Source organism: Lissotriton vulgaris, chromosome 11 (assembly GCF_964263255.1).
Source record: "Lissotriton vulgaris chromosome 11, aLisVul1.2, whole genome shotgun sequence".
In the NCBI taxonomy this organism is placed as follows: Eukaryota; Metazoa; Chordata; class Amphibia; order Caudata; family Salamandridae; genus Lissotriton; species Lissotriton vulgaris.
The window spans coordinates 391,671,706-391,691,432 of NC_141699.1; the positions used below are offsets into that span (position 1 = coordinate 391,671,706).

At 50.4% G+C, this 19,727-nt stretch overlaps 1 protein-coding gene across 1 annotated transcript in view; it reads right to left on the reverse strand.

The window, feature by feature from the left end:
- Positions 1-11,146: 11,146 nt before the first annotated feature.
- NUDCD3 (NudC domain containing 3) overlaps positions 11,147-19,727 on the reverse strand; it is a 276,981-nt gene continuing 268,400 nt past the window's right edge. The window contains exon 7 of the mRNA XM_086943403.1: positions 11,147-11,895. Coding sequence (XP_086799529.1) covers positions 11,785-11,895 — 111 coding nt within the window. The 3' untranslated portion in view covers positions 11,147-11,784. The remainder of the gene's footprint in view (positions 11,896-19,727) is intronic.

Genomic DNA, 19,727 nt, shown 5'->3' on the forward strand with positions numbered 1-19,727 from the left:
TGCTGGAAAATGCCATTTTAGTGGCACCATGACGAGCTCAGCTCGTCATCAGCACACGACACCCGTGGGTGATGACGAGCTGAGCTCGTCATCAGCATCGAAAGGGTTAAGCACTGAAACACAACTGAAGAGAGAATAGACAAGGAATATTTGTGGGCTAAACTTGCATTACAGGAGAAACACAACAATGAATTACAAGAAAGGCTGAAGAACCTTGAAAATAAAACAAGATGCAATAACATCTGTAGAATAGGCGGGTCTCAGTCGGGGAAGGGTGAGACATAAGCCCAGACTTCACAAATCTCTACTTCCAGTTCTCCTTACACCTCTTCTTTGTTATTTTACCTACCGCTTGGTCAACCATTGACTTGATTTGACACAGCTTTGCTCCTATTATACTCATTATCTGCTATGAACATGTTAACAATGTACAGCGCTCTGATACCCTCTGGTGTTGCCAACACTGTATACATTTCTTAAATAAATGTAACAGATCCTGTTCGTCCTTGATTAGACTGAGCACAAAGAGATCTGACTGAGCCAGTCTTGAATGCTCCTCTGAATATTTTTACAAGCATGCACTACATTTATTTGAGAGACCCATGACCCTGTTCCAGGAAGGTCACTTCCCACGCCGCACAGCACCACCTGTTGTGCCCATGTCTCCTAGCTCGCAGCTGCTGCCACTGCCATGAGTTTGAGGCCCTCCTCTACCTGAAGGCTACCACCTGCGCCTCATCCCTGGTGGCCAGTGGTAGGCCATAGATATCTGTGTGCTCGTTCTGCCCTTTTTCTATCTGCCTTCTGTTTTGACTCTGCACTCTAATATTCTGCTTGTATTCTGTTTTTATTCCTTGTCATTGTTTGTGCCCTTGGTTTTCTCCACCCGTCCTGCTCTTCCGCTTCCTGCCGATGCGGCCCGCCCCCGCCCCGCTCACCCATTCGTCCCGCCTCCTAGCTCGCTGCTGCTGCCACTGCCGCGAGTTAGAGGCCCTCCTCCACCCGCAGGCTACCATCTGCGCTTCATCCCTGGTGGCCAGTGGTAGGCCGTAGGTATTTGTGGCTCGTTCTGCCCCTTTTTCTGTCTGCCTTCTGTTTTGACTCTGCACTATGTATTTTTTTTGTATTCTGTTATATTCTGCATGTATTCTGTTTTTATTCCTTATATTTCCCTTTGCATTGTTTGTGCCTTTGGTTTTCTCCACCCATCCTGCTCTCCCGCTTCCCGCCCCCGCTCACCCATTCATCCCGCCTCCGAGCTGCTTCTCCCTCCCACCTCCCCTTCTTATGGCGGACAAGCAGCGGACGCGCCCAAGACAAGCCCGTCTGCGCCCGCCGCGCCAGACCCCCTGGCCCCTGTGAACGCCAAGACACCCGACGCCGCTACGACGCCAGCACCCTCCACGCACTCAACGCCAGCCAATCACACACCTGCATCCGGGCCACCCCGAAGCGGACACATGGACCTTTCTCCTGCCTGAACTGCAGCTACACCAGCCTCCAAACCACCACCACGCCCACCGGCGTAGGTCGCAACAGCCTCCAATGCCTTCTACTCAACACCGCCCGCAAACACGCCATCGAACTCTGGGACCTACTCTACTTCACCTCTCCAGACGTCGCCTTCCTGAGGGAGACCTGGATGAACCTGTCCTTGGCACCCGACATCGCCATAGCCATCCCTGATGGCTACAAGATCACCCGCAGGGACCGCGCCTACGGAACAGGAGGAGGAATCGTCATCGCCCACAGAAACACCCTCAGAATCTTGACCAGCACCGACGACATACTTATCACCGCCGAACACCTGCGCTTCCAGATCCACACCGACCCCAACACCATCCTCAGAGGAACCCTCATCTACAGACCACCCGGCCCCCGGCCGCAGTTCAGTGACTCCATTGCTGACTTCATCAGCACGCACACCCTTTATTTATTTATTTATTTTTGATATTTGTAAAGCGCATCATATACCCTCAGGCGTCTTGGCGCTAATAAAACCAGTTATTTGTGATGGTTAGCGTGAGGAGGGGGCAGTCATTGATCGAACAGCCAAGTTTTTAGGAGCTTGCGGAATTGAAGGAGGGAGGAGCTCTCCCTGATGTTTAGGGGTAGCGTGTTCCAGAGCTTTGGGGCAGCCACCAAAAAACGTTGATCGCCCCAAGATGCCGTTTTTGTGCGAGGAACGACCAGTTGACAGAGTAGTTGAGCGTAGAACTCTGCTAGGTCTGTATCGTTGTAGCTGTTCTTTCAGAAAGTGGGGTCCTTGGTTGTTGAGCGCCTTAAACACGATACAGAGGGACTTGAAATGGATTCTGTTTCGAATGGTGAGCCAGTGGTAATCCTTTATACTTTTGGATATTGATTCGTATTTTGTTTTACCAGAGAGCAGACGTGCTGCTGCGTTCTGGATAGTCTGTAGTTTGGTTATTACTCTGGATTGGGCATTGAGGAAGAGGCCGTTACAGTAATCCACCCTTGCGCCCATGGACTAAATCCTCCTCGAAGACCTGAACTTCCACCTCGAAAACACCTACAACTCAACTCCACCACCCTGCTTGCCAACCTCGGACTCAAACATTCATCACAACTCCCACCCACTCCGCCTGACACACTCTCTACCCCATCTTCTCAGCCAGCAATCACGTCACATTCAGCCACACCACCGAACTCCACTGGACCAACCACTGCTGCGTCCACTTCACCTTCGAGAAGCTACTACGCACCACCGCACACAACGGGACCCCCATCGCAGCTGGAGCAAAGTCACAGAAGACCAGCTAGTCACCACCCTCGCCCGAAACCAACCAACGGACAAGCCTGGCACCGACTCCGCCGGCCTCAACCTCAGGCAATGGATCGATGACTGCGCCAACGCTCTCTCCCCAATCAAGAATCCCTCGAACAGATGCACTGACAGGAAATCCATCTGGTTCACCACCGACCTCCAGGCATTCAAGCAGGTCTGCCGTAAGCTCGAGAAGAAGTGGCACCACGAACAGACACCGGACAGCAACACAGCCTACAAGAGCCCCATCCGCAGACACCACCAACTCATCCAAACCGACACAAGTACCTCCTTCAAAGAGCGCATTGACAACAACGCACACAACAGCAAAGAGCTCTTCAACATCATGAAGGAACTCTCCAACCCCAGCTCCTATTCCAATAACATCCCACCATCACAAGACCTCTGCGACTCCCTAACCACCTTTTTCCACCGCAAGATCGCAGACATCCACGACCGCTTCAGCAACCAGGCCCCCCAGAGAGACACCTCTGACTCACCACCCCCCAGCCACATCGACCTCCTGCTTTCCTGGACCCACGTCAACGACGAAGACACCATCAAAATCATGAACACCATCCACTCCGGTTCACCATCCGACCCCTGTCCGCACCACATCTTCAACAAAGCAAGCTCCACAATCGCACCTCATCTCCACAAGATCATCAACAGCTCCTTCGAGACCACCACATTCCCAGAGAGCTGAAAGCACGCCGAGATCAACGCCCTCCATAAGAAACCCAAAGCTGACCCCAAGGACCTCAAGATCTTCCGGCCATCTCTCTCCTCCCGTTCCCGCCGAAAGTCATCAAGAAGATCGTCAATAAGACAACTGACCTCCTTTCTCGAAAATAACATCCTGGATCCATCCCAGTCCAAATTCCGCAGCAACCACAGCACCGAAACAGCACTCCACGCCGCCACAGATGACATCAGGGCCATGATGGACAATGGAGAAACTGCGGCTCTCATCCTCCTGGAACTCTCGGCCACCTACGACACAGTCTGCCACCACACGCTCTGCACACGCCTCCACAACGCAGGGATCCACGACAAAGCACTGGACTGGACCACCTCCTTCCTCACCGGCAAAACCAGAGTGTCTGCCTCCCCCCCCATTCTGCTCTAAAGACACCAAGAACATCTGCGGCATACCCCAAGGATCGTCCCTCAGCCCGACACTCTTCAACATCTACACGCCACCACTCGCCAACATCGCCAGATCGCACAACCTCAACATCGTCTCATACGCCGACACCCAGCTGACCCTCTCCCTCACCAAGGCCCCCACCACCGCCAAATCCAATCTCCACGAAGGAATGAAGGCCATCGCCGGATGGATGACGAACAGCCGCCTGAAACTGAACTCTGAGAAGACGGAGGTCCTCATCATTGGATCCACCCCCTCCGCCTGGGACGACTCTTGGTGGCCGGTCGCAATGGGAGCTGCACCGACGCCCACTAACCACGCACGCAACCTGGGAGTCATCCTGGACTCCGCATTGTAAATGACCCAGCAAGTGAATGCCGTCTCCTCCTCCTGCTTCAACACCCTCCGCATGCTCCTCAAGATCTACAGATGGATTTCCACCGGTACCAGAAGTTCAGTCACCCAGGCCCTCGTCAGCAGCAGACTGGACTAGGGCAATGCTCTCTACGCAGGAACCTCAGCCAAACTCCAGAAACGACTACAACGCATACAGAACGCCACTGCACGCCTCACCCTTGACATCCCCCGCCACATCACAGCCCACCTGAAAGACCTGCACTGGCTCCCCGTCAACAAGAGGATCACCTTCAAGCTCCTCACCCACGCTCACAAAGCTCTCCACAACACCAGACCAGCGTACCTCAACGAACGACTCACCTTCTACACCCCAAAACGCCAGCTTCGGTCCGCTGACCTCACCCTCACCATCGTCCCCCGTATTCACTGAGAGACCACCGGCGGCAGATCGATCTCTCACCTCGCGGCAAAAACCTGAAACACCCTCCCCATCTGCCTACGACAGACCCAGTACCTGCTGGCCTTCAGGACACTCCTCAAGACCTGGCTGCTCGAGCAGTAGCAGCACCCCCCCCCCCCCCCTCCCCGCCCCCCCTCACCTCCTCCAACGCCTTGAGATCCTCAGGCCACCTTGTACATCTGTTTCAAGACTTCCTTGTGACCACTCTTTCAAAGCCACATGAAAATCACCCAGTGGTTGTAAAGATAAATAAGGTTCCATACATATGGGATACCTCGTCCTATTAAAGTTAGCCAAAGAAAGAAATAGTGAAGCTTATGGCAGAGGAAAGGGCCCTCCTGTGTGTAATAGAGAAGGAAGAACCCAGTAACCAGCAGAAGCTAGGGAAAGTGAAGGACTATCTTCGCTTGCAGGGAAGATGGCAGAGAGTGGTATGCAAGAACAGGAAGACAATATGTGAGATGAGGGAACCCTTGCTCTGCCTAACCGGGCATTGGGCGTTTCACTGGGAGGTTGGGGGCTGGTTTTGCAGCAATGCTGCAATAACGGGTCCCAGTAACAAAAGCAGCAAGCAAGTGTTTCCAGGCTTCAGGAGCCAGGCAGTGCTGCCTCAGGGGCTGGTTTGAGAAAATTGCCGGGGCTGCCTTGGGTTTCCAGTACAGCCCTGTGTGCAAACAAGGCAGTGGTGTAGGCACTTTGTAGTGATGGTAGCAAAAGTGTGCTGGTGTGTGCAGATAACTGTTCCTATGATCAAGAGAATGAGGTTATGCTACAGTGAATGGTCGATGGCAAGACCAGCATGTCTCAAAGCCTGGCGTAGCATCACAAGCAGCTCAAACTAATGAAAGAACAAGCATTTACAATGCAATGGTTTTGCCTTTGTTAAAGTTAGAGCGATTGGCATTGCTCTTGACATTATTTTTATTTATGTTTTTTTTGTTACATAAATAAATGGCATTGTCATTTACAATGCCACTAGCTTTATCTCTTGCAAATGACACACACCAACACCCACAGAGAGCCCCCCCAACACACACAAACCCCCCCCCCACACACACACCCACACAGAGCCCCCCCACACACAGCCACACAAAGCCCCCCACACACACCCACACAGAGCCCCCCCACACACACACCCACACAGAGCCCCCCACACACTGCGAGCCCCACCCCACACACTGTGGGCTCGCTGCGAGCCCCCCCGCAGGCAACAGAGGCACGAAAACAGGGTCACAAGCAAGCAACAGGGTCACAAGCAAGCAACAGGGTCCCAAGCAAGCAACAGGGTCACAAGCAGGCAACAGAGGCACGAAAACAGGGTCCCAAGCAGGCAACAGAGGCACGAAAACAGGGTCCCAAGCAGGCAACAGTGGCACGAAAAGAGGGTCCCAAGCAGGCAACAGAGGCACGAAAACAGGGTCACAAGCAAGCAACAGGGTCACAAGCAAGCAACAGGGTCCCAAGCAAGCAACAGTGGCACGTAAAGAGGGCCACAAGCAGGCAACGGAGGCACGAAAACAGGGTCCCAAGCAGGCAACAGCGGCACGAAAACAGGGTCCCAAGCAGGCAACAGAGGCACGAAAACAGGGTCCCAAGCAGGCAACAGAGGCACGTAAAGAGGGCCACAAGCAGACAACAGAGGCACGTAAACAGGGTCACAAGCAGGCAACAGAGGCACGAAAACAGGGTCACAAGCAGGCAACAGAGGCACAAAAACAGGGTCACAAGCAGGCAACAGAGGCACGAAAACAGGGTCACAAGCAGGCAACAGAGGCACGAAAACAGGGTCACAAGCAAGCAACAGGGTCACAAGCAAGCAACAGGGTCACAAGCAAGCAACAGGGTCACAAGCAGGCAACAGAGGTACGTAAAGAGGGCCACAAGCAGGCAACAAAGGCACGAAAACAGGGTCCCAAGCAGGCAACAGTGGCACGAAAACAGGGTCCCAAGCAGGCAACAGAGGCACAAGCAGGCAACAGAGGCACGAACACAGGGTCACAAGCAGGCAACAGAGGCACGAAAACAGGGTCCCAAGCAGGCAACAGAGGCACATATGGAGGAATTACGATGCCTGCTTAATTAAAAGAGTTTACAATCTAAAATGAGAGCGTGCAATATTGGGAGTACTTCAGGACGTTTGACAGTGCGGGGACACCCGAACTGGTATTAACGTGTATATGGCGTTCACTGCCCCCGGCGAGGCGCGGGGCTACTTTTATATATTTTTTTAAATACGCGCGTCATGTTTTGACTGTGAATGCCATACAAGCAACTAGAGCATTTTCCTTCGTCGAGATGAGCGCTAAATAAAGCTCGTTTAAAGCTTGCTGTGTGGCAAGGGTAACACATTTCCACTTTAAAGACAAGGAAAGTATAAGCTTTGGCCGCGTTTGGGGGGTCTGTGTGAGTGTGTTTTGGTGATAGTAGGAGCAGAAATTGCTGATTGGTCTGTATGTTCATTTACATAGGCGACTGCAGGAAGAAAGTGTTCTGTAAACAACATTGTGTTAGTGCAGTGTCTTTGCCTGCATACATCCGTGTATACAACTTGGTATACTTATATACATATATGTGTATATAAATATATAGCTGCGTGAATGCACTTGTGTATGCATCTCTGTAAGAATATTTGCATATGTGTGCAAATCTGTATGTAGCTGTGTGTGTACATATATGTCTCTGCAACTTTGTATCTGTATGTATGTACAAATGTATGTATCCATGCACACAATTGTGCGTAGCTATAATTTAGCTCTACATGCGTGTATCTGCGTTTCTTAAAGTGTGCGATTGCCTGTGTGTATCTTTTTGTGTGCATGTGGGCTTCAGTTTGCAGTTTGAATTGTTGCATTGCTCTATCTGGGTGTTGTGTGTACCAGTGGAGCGGACGTCATTTTGAAGTAGTGCTTCTCCGTGTGCGTGTTTGTGCTGCTCCGGTGTTTTAGTGTGGGTGTGTGGCGGTGGAGAGTGTGGGCAGATGTGGAACACGGCTAACTTCCGCGTGCTTCACCAGGTGGCAGCGCCCCAGCGCCCACCGCGCTCACCCTAAACACATAGATGGACACAGATCGCGAATCAAGATGCCTGCCTGCTGGTATTATATCACAGCCGATAGTTGGATGTTACGAATGATACAGCTCGCATTCGGTTGTTTAATTCATGTTGCATTACTTTGCTCAGAGCATCGCAAAAAAAAAAAAAAACATAAATCAGTTTCTGGTTCTTGTTTTGTCTACGTGCAATTTGTCATGTTGAATTAGAGGGCTGCTTCTGATCGTCGGGCCTCTTAATTCGCGGGTTTCGGTTTAACAAGTCGCTCAGGCTGGCTGTTGGAAGTTTACACCAAGGGCTGCACCTCACAAAGCCATGGGGCACAGGGGGCGCGCGCAGGGAAGGGCAGGGCTGTGGTCGCTGCACTGGGAGGTGCGGAGGCCATGTGATTGCCAGGCGTTGCTCTAGGATGTGCCCTGCTGTCAGTCCGGGGTGTGCACTGGAAGCTCTCCTATAGGCGCTGCAAGCCCTGGAACGTGCCGTCAGATGTGCACTGTCAGGCCATGGGAGTGCACTGGAAGTTCTTATAGGCACTAGTAGCGCAGGTATGAGCACTGGCGGGCCTGTGCTGGGCGCTGGCTGGTCTGGGATGTGCAGTGAGTGGTGTGCACGCTTGGCCCAGTGCTGTGCATTTGAATCACTTCACTAGAAGGTCTGGGGTGTGCCCGATCTGCCCAGGAACGTGCACTGAAAGACTTTATCGGCGCGGACAGTCCTGGGATATGAAGTGCCAGTCCTGTGATGGGCAGCCTGTGGTGTGCCCATCACCAAAGCCCTGTTATTGGCGCTGACATTCTTTGCATGTGCATGGCAGTCCTGAGACATGCGCTGGCACCCCTATAATGTGCACTCAGGTTCTCTGCCAACCCTGAAAAGTGTAGTGGTGGCACCCCTCAGCTGTACTACGGCAGCCCTGGTTATGCACGATGTGCACGGCGCTTGCTTAGTACTGGAGGATTCGGCGTGCTGGGTGCCGCGGCGCTCCTGGCGTGCCCTCGGTGCCCTGCCATGCCCCGGTGACTGCACTGCAATAAGAGTTGCTATCTCAGTCTCGCTGCTGCTGCAGAGAGCAGCTTTGGAGACCCGGAGATCCATTTCTCCATCCGAGTGAGCAGGCTGCAGCTCGCAGAGCACGCGGCGTTTAAAGATGCATCAAGGCCACCGGGGCCACGAAGAGCTGCCTGATGGGAAAGGCCGGCTCCTCGTCTGCAAATGAAACCGCCATTCTATAGGCGGACTGCAGTTAATTAATTAATATTCAGTCCAATTATATCTGCGTCGCGGTGCTTTTGTTTTGTGCCTGTCTAGTGCGGGACAGAAAGGAAACCCGGGCAGTTCTGAAAAGGGTCTTCATGCCCTGTCAGATAGTGTGAGGGAAAAAGTGGTGAATGGGCAGAAAAGGGGCAACAGGGCTTCTGTAAAAAGGCCATTGAATGCAAACAATTGGGGGCGTGCACTAGGAGAGGGCTGCAGGACATGTTTGGGTGCACAGAATGGGCTGGAAGGTTGACAGGCAATCACTGTCCTTGAAAAAAGGACATTCCCAAGAATTGTAAATCAGGGTGGCGACTGTATGCGTGCCATCTTTACCTCTCCTCCGTGTAAACGTGGGGTGCAATGGTCGGAGGCATGTCAGGAAAGTAAGACTGATCCCTTCTCCTTTAAGCCAGTGGGTGGTAATACATTCACCCAGCAGACAGCACACCGTACGCCCTCCGTAGGAGGAGTACGTGGAAAAAAACAAATAATAAATGCCTTGTACGGATGACTAATAGCAGCACCCACAGTCAAAAGTACACTTTGCACACGCCATATGCAGATAAACAAATGCGCGCCGTTGGCACCTTACGCCCAATTCGCATTCACACTGAAAAAACAAGGAAGGTGGCATTTGCATGTCAAACGAGCAGGCGCTGCCAACTACACACACTGTACGGGAACACAACGAGCAAAATTGACAGTCGTGTGGAGGAAAGAAACAACGGGATCTCGATCGTGCTCATCATTAAAACACGTTTTAATTGGGAAAACATGGCCATCCTGCTTTCAGGAGGCTGTTTTTTTCTAGGCGTGAAAAAATACACTGGCCCATGTTGATTTTTCACATCCCCTTCAGAAAGGGGGGCGTGATTAGGGTAGTTTCGTCCACTTCAGAGTCCGGCATGTTTTCCTTAGTAATTTAAAAGACCACCCCAGGTGTTAATGAGTGGAGCCCTTGATGTCCTCCGGACGGTTGTGGTCGTCATAAGAAGAGCATTTGTTGCCGGACCGGTGCCCTGCAGCAGCTGCAGGGGTTTGCCCCCTCCCGCAATTCTGCATCTACGTTCGAACGACAGCTTTCTCTGACGCGGGGTCAGTGCGCTTCATGGCGTAGCCTAGCGAGTCACACGGACAACTATTAGGGTGAGTGCACGATACCAGAATAGACGCAGCCGAACCCGCTCTGCTCCGCCCCAGCAGCTCTGGGGTCTATGGAGGGGAACAAACGAGCAAAGAGAAAACAAATCATATCAAAGCCGGCCTCGCAGAGCAATCAGAGAAAAAAACGACACTAGATTTATAGAGACAGTCAAGCGTGACTCCTCGCTGTGCCACGGGTCCTCGAAAAGAGGAGAAATCAGCTGACCACAGGTACACAGAGCCTACTAAAACGTCTGGAGAAACAACGCGATCGTCCCACAAATAAGGCGCGCAGAGCGAGAAGCGCCGAGAGGGAGAGACCAGGGGGTGGGGAGTCTGCGGGGAGCGGGCCTGCCCTACAGTGCCGGCAATGCCGGACCAGACACGGGGGCGTTCCCGGCGTCGCGTGACGTCGGCAAAAGCCAAAGAATGTCGGGAACGCCCCCGTGTCTGGTCCGGCATTGACGGACAGGCCCCTCGTCCAATGGCAAGGCTCCGTTTACGGAGCCAGCCAATCAATGACGAGGGCCGACCGAAACCCACACACACAACTCAAGAGGTTTTTTGGCACATGCGCAAAGCGCATGGCCAGTCAAAACCTAAAAAAGACTGGTATAAGTTAAAAAAAGAAGAAAAAAAACAAAGACTTAGAAAGGAATTGGGCAAAGCCACTACCAGGCATTTTCCTGAGCAGGAGAATAGCAGATTACAAGTAAAAAAAATTGGCGAGCAATAAGGAACTGGTGCAGAGGCACAAAAACACATACAAGGTATGTGTACTGTGTAGGCACTATAAGTACATGGTATCAGCACATAAACTTTCGTTTTCCTGAAGCAAACTCCTGTCCTACCACTAAGTGATAAGGTAATAAGTTAAAAATTTGAAAGAGCCAAGACGTTAGAGTGATATCTGTATTTCACAAAAATGCACACAACATTAAGCAGTATCAGATTTATTAACAAACTCATTCAGCTTTCCACATCGTAAAAGATAAACAAACAAAATCAGTAAAAGAAAAATCAAACTCAAGGAAAAATATAATAGAGGCAACTATAAATGGGACCACCATGCTTCAACCTTATGGGAAGCAAGGGGCACCCAGTATCTTCGTGCCAGCATGTAACATACTGAATTATTAGTGACAGCACACAAGCTGCCTCTTTATGAGATGGACTTCACATGCTGCCGCAATACGGGTAGCACTGCCATTCGGCACAACTGTAGGGGAAGGGGTATTTGATGCATTTGTAATATTTGAATAAAACTTTCAACCTGAAAAAGACATAAATGGCCACTAATATCACAAGCCATTGAAGCCAGCTCTCTTCCACTGACCACAAAAAAACCTGCAACTGATACCAATGTCTGCTAGAGGCTACAGTTTCCAGTTACTGAGTCCAGATTTGTGAAGTTCACACTGCAGTGAGTACTGTGCTGGAGTCGGTGAGAACTTCGCTGACAAGTGGATGGAGAAAGGTGTGACAACGTTTTCAGCGAACAGTTATATATTGTCCTCGTCTGTCCACGACAGGCTTCCACACTCACTGCAGCATTACACTAGGCCTCACCTCCTGCTGCTAAAACTGAACTGCCCCAGGGGAGATGTTGAACATTGAGGGGTCAAAGGCCTGGCCACGGAATGGAGAGCCTTCAGCATCCCAACCTTTCTTCAACATTTCGTGGACTTTCTAAAATGAAAACAAGGTGAAAAATGCATCAAGAATAAATAAAGTTTTTACCATACAAAAGATCTCAGTGCAGAACAATGTTGATCAGGCATACATTATGCAATGATTTTGTTCCCTGAACGTTCTTAACAGTGTCCTGGCGGTGAGGACAATAAGCACTTGCAAAGCAATGGGTCTCACATTTATGAGAGTTTGAGCCACTGGCATTGTAAATGATAATGCCTTTTATTTGTGTGTAAACACCGCTTGCAGGTTTTGTAAACACGTAAATAAAAGCATTGCCATTTACAATGCCAATAGCTCATACTGCAAATGGGAGACCTTTGTGGCACCCACGCTTTTGCTTTCAGCATCGTAAGCTAAAGCGCGGGTGCCGTGATGGCTTCAAAAGTAAAGAAAAAGAAAAAAACATTTCTTCTATTTCTTTACTTTTCAAGCAAATATGGCACCTGTGCTTTAGCGTAAGATGTTGAAAGTAAAGTTGAGGTGCCGTGACTGTAACTAAAGCAAGCTAATAGAAAGAAAATGGTGGCGCACACTTTTTTCTATTTATTTACTTTTTTTGCAATGGCGGCACCCGCGCGTTAGCTTTGAACATCTTAAGCTAAAGCGCAAGTGCTGCAATTGCTTTAAAAGTAAAAGAACAGAAAAAAAACATTTTTTTTCTATTTGTTTGCTCTTAAAACAATTGCGGCACCCACACTTTAGCTTAAGATGTTCAAAGCTAAAACGCGGGTGCCGCCATTGTACAAAACCCCATAAATAAACATAAAAAGAAAGGCATGCAGCGTGTTAGGCCATCAAATAACAAAAGAAAAGCGCGCCAGCCATTATTCTTGCTGCGCTGAATAGATGAATTAAAGAACAAGTTACTTAGCTTCGGTAATCCAGAAACTTTTGCTGAGCAATACCCCTTGCACGCGACGTCGGGTGGCTTCATTCAGCTCCACGTGACGTCATCAGCAGTGTCAGTTATGACATCACGGTGCCTACATAGGCACCAACTAGGCGCGTGGACATCAGTGCTTTTTGTATTTTCTACACCAGAAACGCAGAGCCACGAAGTAATTGACGCAATCGTGTGCAAAATAGGGCCATGAAAAGGGGAACAACCCTAGCCCTACAATATCAGTCCACAAAGCTGGGAGGCATGGTTGGGGCTGTAGGTAATCTACAGCTAGATAGAGTCTCTACCAGATAATGCGTTACCGGAGGTGAGTAATTTGTTTATCTGAGAGACTTCTAGCTCAAGATTCCTTACCTCTGAATCAGATACCCGAGTCATACCATCCCAGCGGTGGGTTGCGGATTCACATCCTATACTAAAAAGTCTTGCACGACTGAATGGGCAAAATGTCCGTCCCAGCGTACTTGCATATAAAGGCAGTAATGTTTTGCATACGTGTGCAAAGATGCCCACATTGCTGCTTGACAGATGTCTTGTACTGGGACAGCCTGAGCCGAGTCAAGGCCGTAGTTGCAGCCTTTCCCCTGGTGGAACGGGCTCTTAATCCCTCAGGGGGCTGCTTTTTTGCCAAGGCATAACAAATCCTGATGCAGAGAGCAACCCAGCAAAAGATGGTCTTTTTCGGTACTGCCCTTCTCTTCCTTGCTCCCACAAAGAGTTGGTCATCCACCTGGAACTCTTTTGTGCGGTCAAGGTAGAACAACAATGCTCTTTTTGGGTCCAGACTGTGGAGACGCTCCTCTTACTTAGAGGGATGCGGAGGCGCAAAGAAGGTGGGCAAAGTGATGGGCTGACCCAAATGCAATGGGGTCACAACCTTTGGCAAAAAGGATGCCCTGGTGTGAAGCACCACCTTGTCCGGGAAGGACATAAGATAAGGAGGCGAGCTGGATAACACCTGAAACTCACTCACTCTGCGGCGATGTAATCGCCACTAAGAAGGCGGTTTTGATGTTCAACAGCCAGATGGGACAATTGTGCAAAGGCTCAAAGGAAACACACATCAGATAAGTGAGGATGAAATTAAGGTCCCACTGTGGCATGACAAAGGGCGTGGGTGGAAACAAGTGAACCAGCCCTTTTAGAAATCTATTTACAAAAGGAGACTTGAAGAGAGAGGGCTGGTCTGGCAGCTGCAAATAAGCAGACAGGGTAGAAAGGTAACTTTGAGAGTTCCCAAGGCAGAGCTCTGCTGGGCAATGGTTAGAATGAATAAAAGGATAGTAGAAAGTGAAGTAGAAAGAGGATCAATAGACCTTTCAGTACAGTATAATACAAATTTCTGCCAACGACAGGTATATACCCTCTTAATTAAGGGCCGCCAGAATAACGTTACGGACTTCGGGAGGAAGGTCAAAGGCTATCAACTGTCACAGCTAAATCTCCACACATGGAGGCATAGAGTTGACAGGTTCGGGTGGAGAACCCTCCCCTGCTGCTGTGACAGAAGATCCTCCTGAAGGAGCAGTCGGATCGGAGGATCGACACTCATTCTCAGAAGCTCTGGATACCAGACTCTCCTTGCCCAGTCCGGAGCCATAAGAATGACTTGGGCCTGGTCACTCCTGTTCTTCTTCAGAACCCTGGGTAGGTGTGGTCTGGCGGAAAGGCCTGAACTCCACTCGCGACGAAAGGAATTGTCAAGCGATAGCTGCCTTGGAAACTCCAGTGCACATTACTGCTGATACTGCGCGTTTTCTTCGGAACCGAACAAATCTAACCAAGGTTCTCCCCACTGCTGAAAAAAACCTTGCGCCAACTCCAACCGGAGACCCCACTCATGATAGAGTTAGTCTACCCTGGCAATCAGAGAACCAGCCAGGCGTTGAACCACCAGGGTTATGTCCTGCTGTTCCAACCATGTCCAGAGACGTAGGGCCGCTTGACAAAGGGTCCATGACACTAACCGGCCCTGCTTGTTGTAGTACCACATGGGGGTGGAGTTGTCCGTGAACACCAGAGCTCCAACAAATTTATGTGGTGCTCCGACTCCGCCAGAGACCAGTGTCCCCTGATCTCATAAGTAATGCATCTGTCATGACTGTGAGATCTGGTTGCGGAAGAGAGAGGGGTCTGCCGTTGACCCAATCGCAGTTAGTCAGCCACCACTGCAGATCTTTTGCAATTCCTTCTGAGATCTGAACCATGTCGGTGAGATTTTCACTGCAGAACCCGCATACGCCATCTTGTGTGTCTTACCAAAAGGATGCAGGAGGCCATGAGGCCCAACAACCTCAGAGTCAGTGTCTCCGAAATACAGTATAGTGGCTGAAATATCGGAATCATAACCTGAATATCCTGGACTTGCCTCTCTGGAGGATAAGCTCGAAACTGCACTGTGTCCAGAACAGCTCTGATGAAAGGGAGCGTCTGAGAAGGAGTTAGGTTTGACTTCGGCATGTTTATCGAGAACCCCAGCGACTGAAGGAGGTTTGCCGTAGCCTGAAGGTGGGAGACAACTGCCTGGGACAAGGACGCCTTCAACAGCAAGTCATCGAGGTAGGGGAAGACCGACACCCCTAACCTGCAGAGATGAGCTGCGACCACCGCCATCACCTTGGTGAACACCTGAGAGGCACTGGTAAGGCCAAAGGGGAACAGGGTAAACTGAAAGTGCTAGCGGCCCACCTTGAACCGCAAGTAACAATGTGGCCTGGCAGGATGGGAATGTGAAAATACGCATCCTGCAAGTTCAACGCTACCATCCAGTCTTCCTGGTCTGGGGCAGGGCAGTGAAGACCTGAACCATTTATCTTACACCTTTGGTGTATCTGGCAGAGGAACTTGGGGCTAAGGTCAAGGCCATTCGCAGATGACACCCAGCTTCTTTTCACTTGGAATAAGAATGTGGACTCTGTTTCTTCTGCTCAACACTGTCTTTCCTCCATTTTTTATTGGCTGGCTGCCGCAGAACTGAAGTGCAATGAAGATAAATCGGAGATTCTCCTATATGGAAAGTTTCCCGCGAATTTTAGAGAAACTCTCTGGCCCCCGTGTTCCCTATTCTCACCTCTATAGGGAAGACCGCCAAGAACGTGGGGGTGTGGTTTAAGGAGAACCTCCTTCGCTACACAGATTAAGAAACTTGCTGGGACCTGCTTTGGCCTCCTTAAATCTTTGAAGAAGTTTCTCCCTCCCCTGCCTAGGGTGGCGAAAGAGACTGTCATGTGCGCCCTTATTTTGTCTTGGGTGGACTACGCCAATGCCCTTTATGTGGGCATCCCAGGCTAAACTCCAGGCGGTCCAAAATGCGGCAGCCAGACTCCTTGAAATTCCGAGTAGGACTAGCATGAGACCTTATCTGCCCTCTCTGCACTGGCTTCCTGTAGCCGACATGGTCAAATTTAAGTCTTTAGTCATGGCCCATCGCGCTCTTCATGGGCTCGGCCCCATCTACCTGCAAAAACGCTTTGCCTTTTACACTCCAGCACGTTGTTTGTGTTCCATGTCCAAGCGCCTTGTTCAGGTTCCTCGCTTAAATGTCAGAGGCTTGGAGGCAGCTCTCTAGCTTGGAAAGCTTCTGTTGCCTGGACTGCTCTCCCTTTCGCCCTCCAGAACATTCAGGATCAGTTGTTTTTCAAGAAGAATCTGAAAACATCTCTTTGCAGAAATGTCTAATGGTTGCCCTCTATGTTCTGCGCCAGGACACTTTTGAGTATCTGTGCGCGATATAAATTAAATTAACATGAGTGGGCATTTTGAATTTCTCCTTTTTGAGGAAGAGATGATGGTCCGAAGATCTAAAATGGCCGTAGCCCCTTGTTCTTCTTTGGAATCAGAAAGGAGCGGGAATAACAGCCACTACCTTCTTCTGAAACTAGGATCCTTTCTATAGTTCCCTTTCCATAAGATTTGTAACTGCCTCCTGGAGCAACTTTAATGATCCTCCGTCAGCCATTCCTGACTTGCCAAAATAGGAGGAGGAAAGAGAGGAAAGGTAGAGAATAGCCTTCCTGGATGATCTGTAAGACCCACTTGTCCGATGTTATGGATCTCCAGTGGGGGAGATGATGACAAATTCTTCCACCAACAGTAGTGTGGTCCTGCAGAATCAGCCCAGGACTTCCTGGAGGCTGTGGCTGCTGGGTGGAGTGTGGCAGACTACTTATGGCCTCCATTCTGAGATCAGAATGCAATGCATTCAACCACGGCTTGGGAAGTCTATGCAGGACGGTGACTGGTGTAGGGCTGACACGGCTGGAAACCCCTTCCGCTGCCGCAAAAGGAGGACTGGCCACGAGGAGTGGAGGAAAGGACCAAGGATCTGGCTGTAGCACGAGAGTCCTTGAAGCTGACCAGGGCCAAGTCTGCCTTTTCGCAAAAAAGGCGGGTTCCATTGAAGGGCATGTCCATCAAATTAGCTTGGACATCGCCTGAGAAGCCAGTGGTACGAAGCCAGGCGTGGCGTCTCAGGGCCACCGTCGTTGAACTCTATCAGCCCAATGAATTGGTTATATCTAACCCAAACCATATGGTGAATTTTGCTGAATCCTTCCTCTCTTTGACAGCTTGGGTGAGCACAGCCTGGGCCACTTAGGGGACTTGTGGCTGCCCTTGCACAACCGTCTGCCAAAGAGAATTAGAGAAAACGGCCGAATAAGCATGCGGTATTCACTGACAACAATGCAACGCTGGAGGAAGAAAACATCATCTTCCTAAGTGAATCCAACCTCTTGGATTACCTATCCGGAGGGGTGGAAGGGAATGCACCTTTGGACGTAGAGGCCTGCACCACCAAACTTTCTGGGGTGGGGTGTTGGCTGAGGAACTTTGGGTCGCCTGGAGCTGGGCGATGGCGGATGTGCAATTATCCTATTCACAGAGCTAGGTTTGGACCAAGTTCCTAGAAGGACGTCCGTAAGTGCCTTATTAAAGGGCAACAGGGCTTCAGAAGTGGAAGCCCCAGGTTGAAGCATCTCAGTCAGGAGATTAGTCCGGACTTGCACGGAGGGCAGCTCCAGTCCGAGAACCTCAGCTGCTTTCTTCACTACCATGGCATAGGATGCTCCCTCCTCTGTAGCCACTGTAGGAGGTGAGAGAATGCAAGTATCCAGACCACTGGACTCCCCAAGTTCCCCATACCAGTCCAAATTCTCCACAGAGACATATTGGTTCTCAAGAGGGTTCCCAGACCCCTCTCATGCCTCTCCTAAGCCTAGAACATCTTCAAAGTGCTCAGGCGACAACATAGAACCTCTGAGTCATGCCGACTTTGGAATCCAGCTCCATGTCGTCGGGGATGAGGACGACAGGCATTGATTATGTCGCAGGCACCGACTTCGGGTTTGACACTGGGGAAGGTTGCATTGGCCCGACCAACGGCGAACCAGGTCCAGGTTCGGATCCCTAAGGCCCCACCGGTGTCGTGGCCGGAACCGACGGCGTTGAACCCAATGGGGCCCCTTCCAACTCCAAGGGGCCGGAGACTCTCCAGCGGGGTCGTTCTGTTCCAATACGCAGCGCATGGCCTCATAAAATTATTTTATTTCAGCGGTAGTCACTCCGGCTCCCAGAAAGTGGAGGGGAGGCATGAAGTCAACTCTGGCTCTGTGGAACCGTGCCTAGAGCGCTGGTGCTCCTTACCTTTCCCGACGACGAACGGCAGTTGAGGTGAAGACGAAGTCCGCTTGGACTACTTCTTTTTGTGCCTCTTCCTAGAGGACCTCAAAGGGGAGGAAGAGGACATAGGGCTCTGGGAGCGGTCCTGCGACCTCCTCCTCTTCGAATGGGACCATGACCTCCTCGGAGTCTTGCTTGACGGTGTTGACTGTCAGGCCGCAAGTAACTTCATCGCTCGCTCCCTTAAGGTCTTCGGGCCATCGCCCGACAGTCCGAACACTACTTCATATTGTGGTCACACTCGTGGTCGCCAAAGACATACGTGATGGAGATCGGTAACCGACATCATGCAGGAACAAGTCTAGCATGGTTTGAAACCTGTCTTCTTCAAAGACATCCCTCACAAACGAAGCCGATTCTAAATCTTTCAACAAAAGTCGACAAAAAGCCTGTCAAAAAGCGGCAGAGGGGTAGCTTTTCCTGGATCGGCGCTTAACTGGCCCAGTAAGAAAAGAACTGATTTCTGCGCACCTCGGTGGCGCCTATGTAGACACTGAGACGTCAACCAACGCTGCTGCCAACAACGTCACACAGAGCCGAATGGAGCCACCCGACGTCGCGCGCAAGGGGTATTGCTCAGCAAAAGTTTCCCGACCCAACCTGATGCCAGGGATTTTCAAAGGTAAGGAATCTGCAGCTAGAAGTCTCTATCAGATAATAAGCATTGAGGGGGAGCGTGTCCTGCGTGCAAAAACAGCAGGACAAAGCTATTTAAGAAAATAGTGCTCAGAGGCTGAAATTAAAGCCTAATGAGTAACAACACATGTAACTGGGGTGAACTCATGGGAGGTGAGAAGAAGAGAAAAGTTAGTACTAAGAAGGGACTAACTACTAAGGCTACTGACCAATGAAAAACCACCATTTACAAAAGAAAGGAGCCAATTAAAAAGATGGTCAGAAAGTGGGCAGAGCTTCATGCCCTATCCTGAATACGGCATGTCTTGAAGAGACAGCGCAGGCGTGCCTAGGCGAGACCTAAAAATATGATGGACTTTCTTTAACACTGGTTTGAATGGATACTGTGTTCCTTTTGTTTATTAGTGATTAGGTTTAGCCTAGAGCTCTAGCCTTAACTGGCTAGCCAACCTCATGTTCACAAAACAAATGCAAATAAATACATATATAAGTGCACACAGGGGCTTTTGGTCAGCCTTCTTCATCCTATGATATGCTCAAGTGCCAATCACATATTGCTACTGCCCAACACAATATACTGCAAAGGGTAACGTTTGTCAGCCCACTTCAT